Genomic DNA, 15682 nt, shown 5'->3' with positions numbered 1-15682 from the left:
TAGAATATCTGGCAACTTTATCGTTGAAAACATTGGAAAATCAAGTATGTGTAGCCGATATCATGAGTGGGCTCAGGGGCGAAGACGTCTGTCTCTTGGCTATGGAAGATCTCCACCTGCCAAAGATAATGATGCGTCAAATCGGTTGGTGAAGTAAGCTATCGTTTACTAAGGCCGGTCGAACCGTGGTGCAGGACCAGAGCTAAAATATTTGTAAGTGACTACTTAGTAAGAAGGGCCATTGATACCGAACTAGCCTACATCATTTCATCGGCAATGGCTGGAACTCATTCACCCATTGATTCCTCGGCTTGCTCAATGTGCTCTTTCCACGCCGCAAGAAATCGCCATATCCCATATCGCTGACAATACCGCTACCATCGCGGTCCCAAACCACTTTGCCTCGCAAAATGGTATAACGCGGCCAATTGTTAAACTTCATCCCTTCGAAAGGCGAGTAATCGATATCATGATGCAACATCGAGTTCTCCAAGACAAACGGCTCCATCTTTGCTGAGCCCGCCCCGCCGCTGGCAGCAACTTGCTCAATCGTTGGATACCAGATTACAAAGTCGGCATCATATCCTGCGGCAATCGCGCCCTTCGTGTCTCCCAACCCGTACAGCTTTGCCGGGTTCGTCGCCGTGACCTCGACAAACTTCTGTGGCGTCACTCTACCCGTTAACACGCCGCCCTCGAATAGCAGCGGTAGTCGTGTCTCAACGCCGGGAAGCCCGTTGGGAACCTGGTCGTACCTCATCAAGCCATCTTCCTTGCCCAATCCCGCCTTTTTGCCGTCAGGGTGATCGTATTTATTCGGCGCGTGATCTGAGCTGAAGGTCGTAAACGTCCCATTGGCAATACCAGCCCACATGGCGTCCAAATCCATGCGGTCCTCACGTAATGGCGGACTGCAGATATGCTTCGCGCCGGAGAAGCCATCAGTGGCCGGATGAGACGGCTTCAGGGCATCGGCTGTGAGATAGAGGTAGTGGGGGCACGTCTCAGCGTGAATTGGCAGGAGCCTTGTCTGCGCGCTCCTGACGTGCGCGGTGGAGGTCTTGGAAGACATGTGGACGATGAGAATGGGGATATCAGAGAGCTCAGCAAGGGCGATAATGCGGTACGTTGCCTCATCTTCGGCAATGTTGGGCCGGCTGATGGCGTGATAGTACGGCGCAGTGAGTTTCTGCTCTGCAAGGCGTGCCGTGATCCAGGTGATCATGTCGCTGTTTTCAGCGTGCACCATGGTTGTCATGCCTAGGTTCCTCGTAGCCATCATGACATCTAGGATTTCGCCGTCTTTGAGCTGCAAGGGCTCGTAGGTCATGTAGAGCTTCACGGAGGTGATGCCCTCGCTGACAAAGAATGGAAGTTCATCGCGAAGGATGGTGGGTGTCGGGTTTGTGAGAATGATGTGAAAGCCGTAGTCGCAGTATGACTTCCCTCGGGAGCGTGAGTGATAGTCATCTACGACTGGGTGAAGAGACTGATGGGTGCGTTCCTGGGTAGCGAAGGCAATAATCGTTGTTGTGCCTCCTGCAATCGCTGATCGAGTGCCGGTCTCAAAGTTGTCTCCTGTTGGAGAGTTGTCCTGATACTGGTTTAGACAAGGGGGTTCTGTTTGGAAACCGAATAGAACATTTTCTTACCTGGTCAAGGTGTACATGGGAATCCACGCCGCCCGGCATGACGAAGCCATGTTGTGCATCTATCACTGTCTTGGCCGAGAAAAGAGACTTGAGATCCTGGCCTACAGCTAAGATCTTGCCGTCGCGAACCACGATATCTTGTCTCACGTGGACATCAGATGCCGTTACCTATTTTGTTTCTCCATCAGTCATTTTGCCGATGGGGCCCTCGCTACAACATGATTCATGTAGTACTCACCACTGTGGCATTCTCAATGATGAGATCAACCTCCATGTCGCTTTACCTTAGTGTGCTATGACAGCAGAAGAGTCTCAGTATGCTAAAAGCGATTTTTGAGGCACTCAACCAACAACAAACTTCGCTTCGGTAATTCGTAGAGTTTTTTCAATCTGTCCTCGAGTTTCCCTTGACACCATATGGAGTATCTACAGAGTCATTAACGACATCTACACTGGCTGTAGACTTGATAACGCTGTTCCTGCGAAGAATAAATAGGCCTATCTGAGATAAAGATAGGCAGCCACGGCAAACTACCCGACGGCCTATCGGCGCTTATCGCCCACAACTTAGACTACCCTACCTTATGGAGCTGCAGGGAATAGGACGGACGATACGGAGCACTGCACGCTGATCTCAATGCATGAGGGGTAGACCCAGCACTACTTTGTGGGAGATTCGGAGAAGAGCTCAGCGACTTCTCATGGCGAAAAGAATAAGTTTGGACTGAAGTTTGCATAGCGGCAGTGAAAAGAGGGAATGTGAGAACATAGCAACTTAACAACTGCACAAGAAAAACATGAAGTCAGCGGCAATGCTATCACGGAAGCTTCGCGTGGCTGCGGCTCAGATGGGCGCAACGCATTACAACGACCCCCGGCCCAAGACACTGAATCGCATGCTATCACTTCTTGAAGACGCAGCCGCAAAGGGAGCACAGCTAGTTCTCTTCCCTGAAGCCGCCTTCACAACCTTCTTTCCCCGGCATCTGATAAACGGCCCCTCTGAACTTGACTCCTTCTTCGAGCACGGCGATGTAGCGACTCAGCCGCAGACAAAACCGCTATTCGATAAGGCCAACGAGCTGGGCGTCGACATCTCGGTCGGCTTTGCCGAAAAGGCCGACAACGGCGAAACCTTCAACTCCTGCATCTACTACCACGCAAAGAGCGGCTCCATCCTCTCAAAGTACCGCAAGAACCATCTTCCGGGCGACTTTGAGCCCTTTGCGGACCCGGATGCCACGAACCAGCTAGAGAAGCGTTACTTCAAGCCTGGAGACCTCGGCTTCAATGCGTTCCGGGTACCCGATCTGACAGAGCCGGAGGCGGCACCGGAGCGCGGGGACCCCATCTTCGGCATGATGATCTGCAACGACAGGAGATGGGCTGAGAGCTGGCGTGTCTTGGGTCTACAGGGCGTCGAGGTCGTACTGTGCGGCTACAACACGGCCGGCTTCGCGCCGCATCTCTGGGGAACCAGCGCCAGCATGGATCCGGACGAGGCGCGGAGCAAGGCACTCTTCCACCACAAGTTGGTGATGCAGGCTCATAGCTACACGAATGCCTGCTTCAGCATCAGCGCTGCGAGGTGTGGTCTCGATGACGGGAAGTACGACCTCATTGGCGGTAGCTGCATCACTGGTCCGGAGGGCGAGCTCATCGCTGAGGCATCTACAACAGAGGACGAGGTCGTCTATGCAGAAATTGACCTGGCTGAGTGCCGGCCGGGCAAGGAGCGCACATTTGACTTTGCCAGACATCGTCGTGTAGAGCATTATGCTCGCATCACAGAACAAACCGGCGTCGTGGAGCCTCCCAAGCTCTCGCCCTTAGCCGAGAAACACAACGGAGCAGTAAGTAACGGCATCACGCCTGGACAGACTCAGAAGAAGATCCGCATCCTCCTCATCAACCCAAATAGCACCCGCGCCATGACCGACGCCTGCGTCGCCATGGTCGAGAGCCAATTACCCCCCGACGTCCTCGTCACAGGCTTCACGGCGCCTAGGCCGGCGCCCTCAGCCATCGAAGGCAGTTTTGACAACGTTATGTCTGCCGCGGCCGCCGCTCGCGCCGTCCTGCCCCTTGCGGCGACCCATGATGCCGTCTTGGTGGCGTGCTACTCCGACCATGCCCTCATCCGCATGCTTCGCGAAGAACTCCCTCGCCAGCCCGTCATCGGGATCATGGAAGCCTCGCTCTTCGCGGCGCGAACGCTGGGCGGGCGGTTTGGGCTCATTGCCGTGAGCGAGCGGTCGAGGGTGTTGCACGAGGATAGCATTTACCACTATGGCTTCTCAGCCTCCTGCGCCGGCGTGGTCTCGTGTAAGCTGGGCGTGCTGGACTTGCACGAGAAGAGCCAGGATGAGGTCATGGGAATCATGGCAGCCGTCGGGAAGAAGCTGGTGGAGGAAAAGGGGGCCGATTTGTTGCTTCTGGGATGCGCGGGTATGACGCCGCTCAAGGGGGCCGTAGAGGCGGCTGTCGGGGACGGCGTGCAGGTTGTTGACGGCGTATTGGCTGGGGTGCATCACCTAGTTGGATTAGTTAGAATGGGCGGTGCCACGGCCAAGAGGGGCGTCTACAAGAGCTCCGGTGACGGACGAAAGGCGAGAGGACAGGATTGGATCTAGTTTCCTTAGTTGGCCGCGGGAATAACAACATGAGCTTAGATGGAATAAATATCAGCCGAAGCTTTATCACTCTCACACCATGGAGCTTGTTGCTATCGAAATGCAGGGTTGTTTTGCTAATGATCCAATCGGCCAACGCCCCGTTATCAGAGTCCGATAGTTTGCAGATCAACTCAGAGTCTCAACCAACATGGAATCCTGGGGAGGACGCGGGGAATGAAGTCCGTAACGACATCAAGTTTCCTAACATGCTTTCCATCTTTGAATCCACACCATGGAGATCAACTTGAACGGCCAGACCAAAAAGAGTAGTAGGAACAGTCATCCTTGCGACTTTTGCCGTTACAAGCGCGCCGCTTGCCTTGTGCACGAAGACACGCCACCATGTGAGCTCTGCCGACGGTTAGGCAAAGAGTGCACATTTGTTGGGGGCCCTAACAAGAGGAGACGGCTATCCGAGCGGCGGCAAAGCGGCTCGAGCGATGGGATACGGAGCCCCCGTCACCAACAGGACGGAGCTGCCCCTGGAGCAGATGGGAGGTTTCCGTCCGTGGAGGTTTCGCCCATTGCCGATTCCATCTTTGTGAGAGGGCTGATGGACTCTGCGAGCCCGACATCACCACACACAACGTCTTCACCAGATGTTCCACGTCGAGACATTGTCTTCGTACCGTCGTCGCTGGACGCGGAGCCTGGTCACAATGCTCAGGTGATAGGTCTCAGCGGTGAATCGGATCCGTACTTGCTAAATCTGTACCACTTCGACGAGAGAGACGAATGCACGTTTCAGCAACTCCGCATCAGGAATATGGGGCCTGAAGATGGGGTTCCCATTCAGTTTATGCTACAGCGCAACTCACAAGCTAGTAAAGCGCAACCAGGAGGGCTGGGAGCTACCGCGGCCGACCTTAGATGCGAGGTCTCGGACTTGGTCTCTGAGAATGTTGGTCAAAGGCTCATCACTCTGTAAGGAATTGGCCAGACCCTCTTATACTCACTCGAATATGCCTGAGTTCAGAATGAAGTTCCAACTGACTGGTGGCAGTTTCTGGAAGTATGTTCAACCTTACTTCCCGGTCGTATCCAAAGAACACACAATCCAAAATCTTAACGGCAGCCCCTCCGCAATGCCAATATGTCTCCTGGCAGCAATCTATGGCCACGCCCTCCCCTTCTGCGTATTCGACGACATCCTCTGTGTAGACGTCGACACCCTCCCCTCGGCAGACCACCTCTTCAAACTTGCCTGGATGGCCGCCCTATCCGAGTTCCATACTCCATCTCTCGCCACGGTGCAAACGATGCTTCTCATGATTCAGCGACGGCCAACTAACAAGCACGTCGCCGACACGCCGTTCAAATGGACCATGCTCGCAGACACGGTGGCGCTCGCGCAGTGTTTGGGACTCAATCTGGACCCATCGGATTGGGCGATTCCGAGCTGGGAGAAGAGATTGCGGCGGAGGCTTGCTTGGGCGGTGTATGTTCAGGACAGGTGGCTGAGCCTTAACTTTGGCAGAAGTTCGCACATTCAGGAGTGCGATTGGGACGTCTCCTCGCTTGGGCCGGATGATTTTGGCGATGTTCCTGGTTGTGAAGGCGAAGGGCCCTTGGTGTGCAGGCACTTTTTGCGCCTAGCCTCTCTAACTGAGGTTGTGTCCAAGATTCAACAAAACATGTTGTAAGTTGCATCCCAATACAGCGTCACTGCTCTGATATTGGTGCTCATTGACCGTCGTAGCTCTATCAAAGCCACTAGAGCTCTCTCCAAGTCGCTCGAAGCAACTTTCGAGGTTGCTCGGCCCTTGAGGATTGAGCTTGCAGAGTGGCTGCAAATCCGACCCGACGTAGGGGAACAGCCCTCAGCATCTCTGCCAGAATGCGGCCTAGATGGGAATGGTAGTCTGAAACTCGCCTACATCACCGCAAAGATTGCTGTCTTCAAGGCCCTTCTTCGACCGAAAAGCATCGAGGTCCCAACCGAAGCCCGCATGGCGTTGCGCACCGGCTCAATGACTATCGCGCGAGAGATGCATGACTTTCTCGCGAAACTGGAGGCTCATCATCTTGAAGCTTTCTGGCATTCATGTAAGCGTTGCCCCAGCCTCCCACACGAGAAGCGTGCTTTCCCCGGAAGTATTCGCCAGATAGCTGACCATGGCTAGATTCCCGTGTCAACTTTGCCATTGCGAGCAACTTTATTGTCTTGCTGTTTGCTCTCTCTCCGACGCTATCGGAAGCTGAAGACGCCCTTGCTCTTTTGATTCAGTGGAGGGGCTTATTGCGGATCAAGTCGAGAAGCTGCGACTTATTGAACTTGAGCCTGCTGAGACTTGATGCCATCTTCGTGGCTGGGCTGGGCAAGCTCATTGAATTGACACCCGCGGCAGCTGAGGCAGTCTCGAACCGGGGTTTGTGAGATGGGCTAACTTGCATGCATGATTCACATCCAAGCCCGTGAACCATTCCCGCGAGAACCACAGGGAAGTAGGCCGGGCCTTAAGCTCATAGCATGTGGTTCCAAATAAATTAAATGATAACGTGTACTTATCTAGCGTCAGGGTATGGTATTATGAGTCTAAGATCACTTCATCCCGTCTTCACGTCTTGGTCTTTCCCTTCCAAGCCTTTCTCTGACCCGTTCGAATCCTCCACCGTGGGGTATCCGTCAACATACAACAGCTCCCGGCTATCGTCCACGGGGAATGGCTTAATTTTCCAACACACCCAATACGTGAAACTAGCCACCAAGGTACTGACAACCCAACTCAAGCTGTAGAGATAAATGGCCCCCTTGGGAACTCCCTTGGCGCCACAAGCAGCGGCAAGACCGGGCATGTTGGGAATGATGGCAAAGATGAAGGCGATAACCGCTCGGGGGTTGACGCCAAAAGTGTAGTAGTGTATGCCTCGCGGATCAAAGAGGGACGAGACTGCCATTGCACGCTTGCGGCAGATCCAAAAGTCGGTGATGATGATGCCTGCAATGGCGCCCAGAAAGAGAGAGTATCCACCAAGGAAAGAGGAGAAGGATTTAGCACTGCGAGGAAGTCCACAGGTTAGTACAAAAGATCGACCATCGGACAACACACAAACACAACTCACCTGTACTGGATGTACCAGGGCACGGCACATACGCCAAACACGGCACAGATATATGCTCCGCGCCTATTGTTGATATACTTTGGAAACCATAGCGCCAAATCATTGCTGAAAGAGACGCTGTTGGCACTGATGTTTGTGCCAATCACCGCAAACGCCCAACAGAGACCCGCGAAGAACTGAGCAGCGCGGTTGTCCCACAGCCGTGCGACTTCCAGGGGGTTCCAGGTCACCTTGCCGTAGATGACTTCCGAGGCGCTGCTGACGGTCGCACCTAGCACACCACACATCGTGACTAAAACGCATAGGCCGACGGCTTGCGTCCAGAAGACCTGTCGGGGCTCCTTTGCATACCGCGTGAAGTCGGGCATGTTGAGGGCGAGGGTTGCCTTGGGGCCAATAGCGCTGGTGACACATTGGAAGAATACGACAATAGCGGGCGTGCCATCCTTAATGAGAGTTGGTTTTGAGAATGTCGGGCCGAAACCCTTGCCTGAGAAGAGGTCAGATAAGTTGCCCTTGGATCTGGCTGGATGTGAAGAGCATACCAGCAACAATGGCCCAGATGAACAACGTCAACCCAAAGATTGGCATAATCACAGTCTTCACCATGAACATGTACCTTAGACTGCTCACATGCAACCAGAGCAGTGGCAGCTGAACGATGATGAACAAGAAAAAGCATAACAGCTCGGAGCTGGTGACGTGCGCGCTTTCGGCGAGGTGATTCGGGAAGTTGTTGAATGACGGCCAGATGGCGGAGATCATGACCTGCAGGCACTGCCCACCCTGAAACGACTGAGTGCCGAACCAGATACAAGCCACGACACCACGGACGAAGACGGCGCCATATGAACCCCGGAGGCCAAAGGAAGCTCTGGTGAAGACGGGAAAGTTGATGCCAAAGATGCAGCCGACGTAGCCATCTAGCATTGCCGGGATGCAGACCAGGACGTGGCCGATGAACACTGCAAGGATTGCAAGGCCCGGGTTCAGGCCTTTTGTGACAGAGGTTGAAGAGACTGTTGTGATTGAGAACGGATGTTAGTAGCCATCTCGAGTCACCAATTTGTTTCCGGACTACCTATGTGAACACTTACCTTGATACATCGAGATGGAAAAGGCTTCGGCGATCCAGAATCCGAGCAAACTCGGCCAACCCCAGGTGCGCTCCGGAGAGCCCATCGGAATAGGATCCATGTCCTTGTTCGAGAGCCGGCCTCCCTCCGTGCCGAGGTCGGCGCTCTCGGAGCGGAGCTCCAAGCGCTTCCGTAGACCCATCGTTGTAGCGACTGCTATGCGTGTAACCGCAGTAAGTTCTCGAGTCTCAACTACCTATACGTGGGCTTCACCTTTAGGAGAAAAGGGAAGGTCAGGGCGATCAATGGCACAATTGGAGTTGCCAATGCTGCGTGCGGGGAGCGGGAATAAACGATGTCTAATTATTTTTACGTTGTTGCGCATCCGGTCTCGTTTCTAAGACGAGGCTTATCAGATTCCCTTTCAGCTATCCTGCTATCGTCGTTGCCGAGCGCCATGGTCGTGCGGTTTCCGGATGCGTACCACGCCCATAATGTTTGTGATAGGCACGCGATAGGCGTGGGTTGTTATCAGACCGATTATCGGGGATATCATTGGCCTATCCTTTTCTGATGTTGCGTTACTCCAACAAGGACTACCTATGATAGGCGTTGCATAATCTAATCAGCTGATCGGCGTCAGCATAGTTCAAGTTGTAGAGAGATTACTTGACTCGATAGGATTGATCTTGAGTGACGATTCATAACAATATTGTCAATCGATTCTCCCGTGGTCCGCGGTAGAAGTGTGATACTAATTGGATATCGATGAAAGGAGCTTGACTGACTGAAAATCAGCTTCAGAGAGTCAAGACAACATTGAAGGCCTCCCTTCGTGTCGCCCTTGGCAAGATGGCACCGATTGCGATGTCTGACCTGATGTCACCCTCATCAATTGCTGCCGTCGACCCGACCGTTTTCCCTGCGCTAGATGCCGACGAGCAGTTGAAGAAATTATGGCAACTCCACGGACATCCTCATAGCTCAAGGTCCCAAATACCCTCGTTTCTATTATGATTTGAAGTTCCAATGACTCTAACACTGAATTTTCAGATTCTCTGACCCGAAATTGACGAGTGTCGCGGCATTGGTTGAGCATAATGCCGCAACTCAACCCTCCAAGCCGGCTTTCATACATCCTATCGGTGACTCCTTCGAAGTGCTAGACTGGGCCCGGCTCAATCAGTTTTACCTCAGAGCATCGAGTTTCTACTCTAAGCAGTTTCGGGAGGAAATCGGTGCTGCCAATGAAACGGGTCAGCAACCCACTGTCGCTCTCCTCGGCGTCGGCAACTCGATCTCGTATCTCATCACCCAATTCGCCCTAAATCGTCTGCACCTTCGGGTCCTACTTCTTAGCAACAAGAACTCTCTGGCAACGAGAGATCATCTTCTTCGAGTGTGCAATGTTATTGCAATAATCATCGACGAGGCGAATGAAGCTTCACTCCATGGGGAAAGCCCGGGTCAACTCCCGTTGACGAAACTCATCAGCTTAGATGAGCTGAGAGAAAACAAACCAGAGGCTTTTGAAGAACCCTGCATAGGGTTTGAGACTGATGATGAGTGGACTCTCCAGTCAATGATCATCCACTCGTCTGGTTCTACGGGAGTGCCGAAACCAATTATCCACACGAATCGGAGTCTGTGTCAAATTGCACGGATGTACAGATTACTCCCAGAGTTCTTCATTGAGAACTGGTATCTGTGTTTTCCCTTGTGAGACCTAGAATCTCCTTGCTGTTCCTCCTGCGCATGCTCATTCATCTTAGATTCCACGTAGCTGGGTTGTCAATAGCCCTGTCGGGACTCCCAACCGGTCTACCTACCTCCTTACCTCCAACACAATGGCCACCGGCCCCAAGTTCAATACTTTCTGCATGGAAGTCCTTGACTAGCCTCGGCTATCCGCCCGACTGCCTGCACTGCGCACCCTCAGTCATTGAGGACCTCTACGAATACATCACTCTCACCACCAAAGACTACACTTCTCTGACGGACTTGAAGGTCCTACAGCCCGGCGGAGCTCCACTGTCCCCTTCAATGCTGTCCAAACTTCAGAACATCGGCGTCAATATTAAAACAACATATGGTACAACTGAAACCGGTCCGCCTCTTCGGACAATACCTCACACAAGAGACAATCCAGACGTGTACCGCTTCCGCAACTTGTACCCAGACTCAGAACATGTAGGCATGGAGTCCATTGCGGATAACCTCTTTGAGTGCGTTGTATATCGAGGGTTTCCTCTAGCCGCAGAGCTCTGGCTTGAGGAGACGGCCCCGAATCCATACCGTACGGGGGATTTGTTCATCGAGGATCCCCCAGGGAGCGGGTATTTCGTCCTCCAAGGCCGCAGAGATGACATTCTCGTGCACAGCAATGGAGAGAAGACACATGCCGCGGCTCTCGCCATGGCGCTTGAAGAAGATAAGACGGGCACTATTGCGAAGACGGCAGTGTTTGGTACAGGAAAGCCTTGCCCTTCCGTCGTTGTTGAGATCGACTGGTCTGAGGTGGAGAAGCGATCCATATCAGAACCTGATCTTGCTGAAGAGGTATGGAAAGTAGTGGATATCTGCAACAGGAATTCTCCGACGTACTCACGAATCCCTCGTCAAACGGTTCTCATTCTGCAAAATGAGGAGACGTTGCCAGTCACTCCAAAAGGGAACGTGCGGCGGACAATTGCCTGGGATCTGTATGGAGATAGGGTGGAAGAACTTTACAACTCCTTCCTAGGCAACCAGCTCGAGTCTGATAAGGCCTCCAAGCCGTTTCCTTCCAGAAACTCCGGTACTTCGGATCTCGAAATCGTTCAAACCGTTGTCGCTGATGTATTCGATCTCTCTGTGGAAGATTTGGCGCCAGACCAAAACTGGTACGAACTCGGTCTCGATTCTATGCGCGCCGTCGAGATACGATCGAGACTTGTGAAGTCGTTCGGGGCGTTCCCTTTGATGTTCATCTTCGAATATCCTACGGCAAGGAAGCTTCTCGAGTTCCTTCAGCTATTCAAAGGTGGTCTTAATAGCAATGCCTCGGCGGCCGGCAACCACTATGAGTGGATCAGGTCAACCATCCGCCGCATGAACATTGAGATCGACAACTTGCAAGTCAATCAAGCTCAACAGGAAGATTTGGAAAACGAGGGAGAAGTGATATATCTCACGGGAGCCAGCGGTGCCCTGGGCAATGCACTATTGGAAGCCCTGGTCCAGATGGGAACTGTTCAAAAAATTTACTGCGCCGTACGAGGAGCAGATCCTCAAGCTCGCGTCTGGGGCTCTATGAAAGAGAGAGGGTATCCTGCGATCATTCACCAAAGCGAGAAGATTGTACCCGTCAGCTATGACATGAAGGACGGAAAGCTAGGATTGGACGAGCGGATGTATCAACGTCTGGCGAATGAGGTGACCACTGTGATGCACAACGCTTGGAAGTTGGATTTCAATCAGCCAATTCAACAGTTCGAAGACGACTGCCTGAGAGGTGAAGCCCAGGTTAAGTATGCCGACATGAAGCTTCTGAGCTAACGAATACCTGGTTAGGAACCATGCATCTCATGTCTTTCTGCCTCAAGGGGCTCAAGAAGACATTCAACTTCATGAGCAGCGTCGCCGCAGCAATGGGAAGCCCCGCCGGCACCAAAGTGCCAGAGCTTCCACTCTCCCCGGATCCTGCAAATACGCTTCCCACCGGATACGCGCAGTCCAAGTTCATCATCGAGCAAGTCACGCAGCACTATGCCTCTACTCACAATGTCCCTGTTCGCATCCTCCGAGTCGGCCAGCTTTGTGGTCATTCGAGGCTAGGGGCATGGAACCATACCGAGATGTGGCCCACCATGATGATGGCTGGACTGAATCACCTTGATGCGATGCCGGGCTTACAGACAAACGTCGACTGGCTGCCCGTCGACTTCTGTGCTGAAGCCATCAGCAATGCAGTGATTCACAACACTGCCGAGACGTCGTATGCTGTGTGTAATCTTGTCAACCCGAGCGCTATCTCATGGGAGCAGCTGCTTGATATGCTGGAAGAGGCCTGCGGACGGAAGATTCAACGCATTAGTATGAGAAAATGGGTGATTAGGTTAGAAGCGACTGCAGAATCACAGAGCTTGGGTGTGAAGGAGCTACCAGCTCTGAAACTCCTAGGCTTCTTCCAATCCATGGCTGAAGGCAATGGAAATGGCGAGGGTGTGGAATTCGATGCGGGTACCGTAAGGAACGGAAGGCGGATTGAGGTGGATATGATTGAGAGGTGGCTAGGAGTATGGCGTCAAACAGGTTACTTGAGGGAATAGAGATTCGACCATCTTGGTATCTTCGTGAAGAATCCGACGAAAGAGGCTTCATATCGGTTTCCGTGATGTGACTTGTAGCGTTGCATTCAATCCGAATAAGAGGATTTCGGCACTTCAAGACTTGGCACTCTCCGACGCTGTGGCATGCTCCGACGATCTTCCCGCGGAATCCACGCGTGCCGCGGTTGGTCGGAATGATAAGCGGCGTCCGGCACGATGCTTTGAACATCACCAGACGCCACGGTCTTTAACGCACCGAACTTATAGCTTGACCCAACAATGTTTCGCGTCGGATTGGGTTAAGGTAGCAGATATATTACCTGTTAGGCAATGTACGTGCCACCAGATCTGTTGGGCAAACATGTAAGCCGAAAACCCCAATCGGGAAGCAAACTATACTTAAGCGAGCGCATCACGCTTGCATGTCAACATGTGCGGTTTACTTAAGGCTACCATGTCTCTCATTCAGGCGCCCCGGTGATCTTGTTCTTGTTGTTGACGTTGAACAATAGCCTCTGCGATGCTTACCTCACGCGCAACGTCGTTCACTACCCGCCACCACTTAGCGCACCTCAGAGTAGCTACCATATGCAACCACAAGACACGTTGCTTTCACACCACCTATTCAGTAGAATCCAGCCAGCAACATGACATAATTGTCGTCGGTGCTGGCATCGCCGGAGTCTGCACAAGCATCGCAGCCGCAGAAAAAGGCGCCAAGGTCCTTCTCCTGGACGATGCCCACGGCGGTGGAGCGTCCGCGCTATCAGGAGGTGTAGTCTACGCCGGCGGAGGCACGCGACAACAAAAAGAAGCCGGCTACGGCCACGATACCCCGGAGAACATGTTCGCCTATCTCAAAGAGGAAACGGGGGACGCAGTCGATGAGAGGACTCTCTGGCGCTTCTGCGACGAGAGCGTGGCACGGCTCGAGTGGCTCGAGAAGCACGGCGCACGATTCGAGGCCTCGCTGTGTCCCTACAAGACCAGCTATCCGACGAATAAGCATTATCTCTACTTCTCTGGGAATGAGAAGTCGTACCCGTTCAATAAACTCTCGAAGCCGGCGCCCAGGGGACATCGGATGGTGCAGCCGGGGTTCTCTGGGTCTGCGCTATGGCAGGCGCTTTTTGAATCAGCAATACGTCTGGGAGTAGATTTCAAGCCGGCGACTAAGGTTCAGCAGGTTCTTTTCAATGATAAGAGGGACAAAGTTAGCGGAGTTGAGATCAAGACGTTGTCGGGTACCAATTCGCTGTTCGAAAAGCACAAGGGCCTCACGCAAAAGACTAAGAAATTCCAGCTCATGGCGACTCCGCTAGCCGACGTCTATCACCGCAAGGCAAGCAAAATTTGGCAAGAGCAATCCACCTCGCAGACCATACATGGTGGAGCGGTGGTCTTGAGTGCCGGCGGTTTTGCATTCAACCCCGAGATGAGGCAGAAACACGTCCCCGAGTTCTCCCAGGTCGCTCCGCTCGGCACCAATGGCGATGACGGATCTGGAATCAAGATCGGGCATGCAGCGGGAGGATCAGTCTCCAGTATGAACAACATGTCTGCGTGGCGTTTCTTGTATCCTCCAACGGCCCTGCTCGAAGGCGTTGTCGTATCTCAGGATGGAGAGCGTATGGGTGCGGAGGATGTCTATGGGGCGGCACTCAGCGATACTATGATAAGACAACATGGGGGGAAAGGCTTCTTGATTCTCGACTCGGATCAATGGGCGAAAGCAAAGAGACAGGTCTTCCAGCAGACTAACATGCCTCTCTTGATGCAGAGACTGCACTGGCTCTATTGGGGTTACAAGAAAGCTGGCTCATTGGCAGCGCTAGCTGGAAAGTTCAATATCTCGGCCGTCGGTCTGGCGTCGACAGTCAAGACCTACAATGATGCGATCGCTAGCGGAGAAGAGGATCCGATGCACAAGGAAGCCAACTACTGCAGCCCAGTATCGAAAGCCCCATTCTATGGCGTCGATATCTCCTGTCGCACTGAGGGAATCCAAGCTGTCAACGGACTGACGCTCGGCGGGCTGCGGGTGGATGGCGAGACTGGGCTAGTCCTGACCGAATATGGTAGCAAGATCGATGGGCTGTATGCTGCTGGGCGAAGTGCTGCTGGAGTCTGCGCCAATGGTTATGTGAGCGGGCTTTCCCTTGCTGATGGTGTCTTTTCGGGGAAGAGAGCGGGTGAACATGCTGCTCGGCGGGGGTAAGAGTCTAGTGTAGATCCATGTACTCGTTAAAGCGTCTTCAAGTCCTCATCTAGACGGCACAGATTACTTGTGTATCCAGAATCCTACCCCGGCGAAAGCGCCGTTCTCCTCCCTATCCTTACGCCGTGACAGCTTGCTTGTCCGGGCTCCCTCTTGAGGCGATCATTACAAGTTTTGAGGCTTGGGAAGTCATGTCCAATTTTCGCCGTGAGTACAAACCAGCCATTCCAATCATACAGCACACACATATGGTCCCTCCTTTCAGGAAGATCCGATGATTGACCAGACCGTGAAGCTGATCCAACAGCAAATAACATCCCATCCAACACTGCTAACCGCAGGATGCTCGTACAACGTTACAAGCGCAGTCCTGAGGCTCGCACCACTGTCAAAGACCCCAAGTGTGGCTACAACCAGCACCCATATCATCGATGCAACTTTCCAGTGCCACGCTGGCTCGCCCAACATTCGCGCTGGCAAGATCGTATTCAGAAGCAACGGTACGAATGCCAGCAAGTGTGGACCAAGGAGCAAGGATAAGAACTTGGGGTGATTGATGGCGGAGGGGATCGACGTTGCCCACAACAGGGTAGCGAAGAGAATGACGGAATGAATAGAGAACGAAGACACAGTCTGGCTATATCGTTTGCCATCATTGGGTTTTCGTTCTGGGATTTCGCTGCAAAGT

The 15682-nt window shown here is 53.1% G+C and overlaps 6 protein-coding genes across 6 annotated transcripts; 4 read left to right on the top strand and 2 right to left on the bottom strand.

The window, feature by feature from the left end:
* Positions 1-262: 262 nt before the first annotated feature.
* CTAM01_10979 (dihydropyrimidinase) lies at positions 263-1926 on the bottom strand (the record flags this gene model as incomplete). The annotated part of the gene is made up of 3 exons (XM_060526991.1): positions 263-1600; positions 1653-1820; positions 1891-1926. 3 exons carry the CDS (start codon positions 1924-1926, stop codon positions 263-265), a joined length of 1542 nt encoding a protein of 513 aa, XP_060378320.1.
* A 538-nt stretch (positions 1927-2464) lies between these two features.
* On the top strand, positions 2465-4285 carry CTAM01_10978 (carbon-nitrogen hydrolase; the record flags this gene model as incomplete). The annotated part of the gene is made up of 1 exon (XM_060526990.1): positions 2465-4285. One exon carries the CDS (start codon positions 2465-2467, stop codon positions 4283-4285), a length of 1821 nt encoding a protein of 606 aa, XP_060378319.1.
* A 274-nt stretch (positions 4286-4559) lies between these two features.
* Positions 4560-6704, top strand: CTAM01_10977 (fungal specific transcription factor domain-containing protein; the record flags this gene model as incomplete). The annotated part of the gene is made up of 4 exons (XM_060526989.1): positions 4560-5251; positions 5331-5966; positions 6027-6373; positions 6451-6704. 4 exons carry the CDS (start codon positions 4560-4562, stop codon positions 6702-6704), a joined length of 1929 nt encoding a protein of 642 aa, XP_060378318.1.
* Positions 6705-6874: 170 nt separating this feature from the next.
* Positions 6875-8668, bottom strand: CTAM01_10976 (NCS1 nucleoside transporter; the record flags this gene model as incomplete). Its single annotated transcript, XM_060526988.1, has 4 exons — positions 6875-7325; positions 7391-7880; positions 7936-8409; positions 8488-8668. The coding sequence occupies 4 exons, from the start codon at positions 8666-8668 to the stop codon at positions 6875-6877; spliced, it is 1596 nt and encodes a 531-aa protein (XP_060378317.1).
* A 650-nt stretch (positions 8669-9318) lies between these two features.
* Positions 9319-12776, top strand: CTAM01_10975 (male sterility protein; the record flags this gene model as incomplete). Its single annotated transcript, XM_060526987.1, has 4 exons — positions 9319-9455; positions 9520-10185; positions 10239-11959; positions 12019-12776. 4 exons carry the CDS (start codon positions 9319-9321, stop codon positions 12774-12776), a joined length of 3282 nt encoding a protein of 1093 aa, XP_060378316.1.
* Positions 12777-13296: 520 nt separating this feature from the next.
* On the top strand, positions 13297-15534 carry CTAM01_10974 (uncharacterized protein; the record flags this gene model as incomplete). Its single annotated transcript, XM_060526986.1, has 2 exons — positions 13297-14990; positions 15336-15534. 2 exons carry the CDS (start codon positions 13297-13299, stop codon positions 15532-15534), a joined length of 1893 nt encoding a protein of 630 aa, XP_060378315.1.
* Between the last annotated feature and the right edge of the window lie 148 nt (positions 15535-15682).

Source organism: Colletotrichum tamarilloi (assembly GCF_030869305.1).
Source record: "Colletotrichum tamarilloi strain Tom-12 chromosome Unknown Scaffold_56.1, whole genome shotgun sequence".
NCBI classification, from domain to species: Eukaryota; Fungi; Ascomycota; class Sordariomycetes; order Glomerellales; family Glomerellaceae; genus Colletotrichum; species Colletotrichum tamarilloi.
The sequence above is the reverse complement of the archived record's forward strand: the minus strand, read 5'-3'. Positions and strand labels throughout refer to the sequence as shown.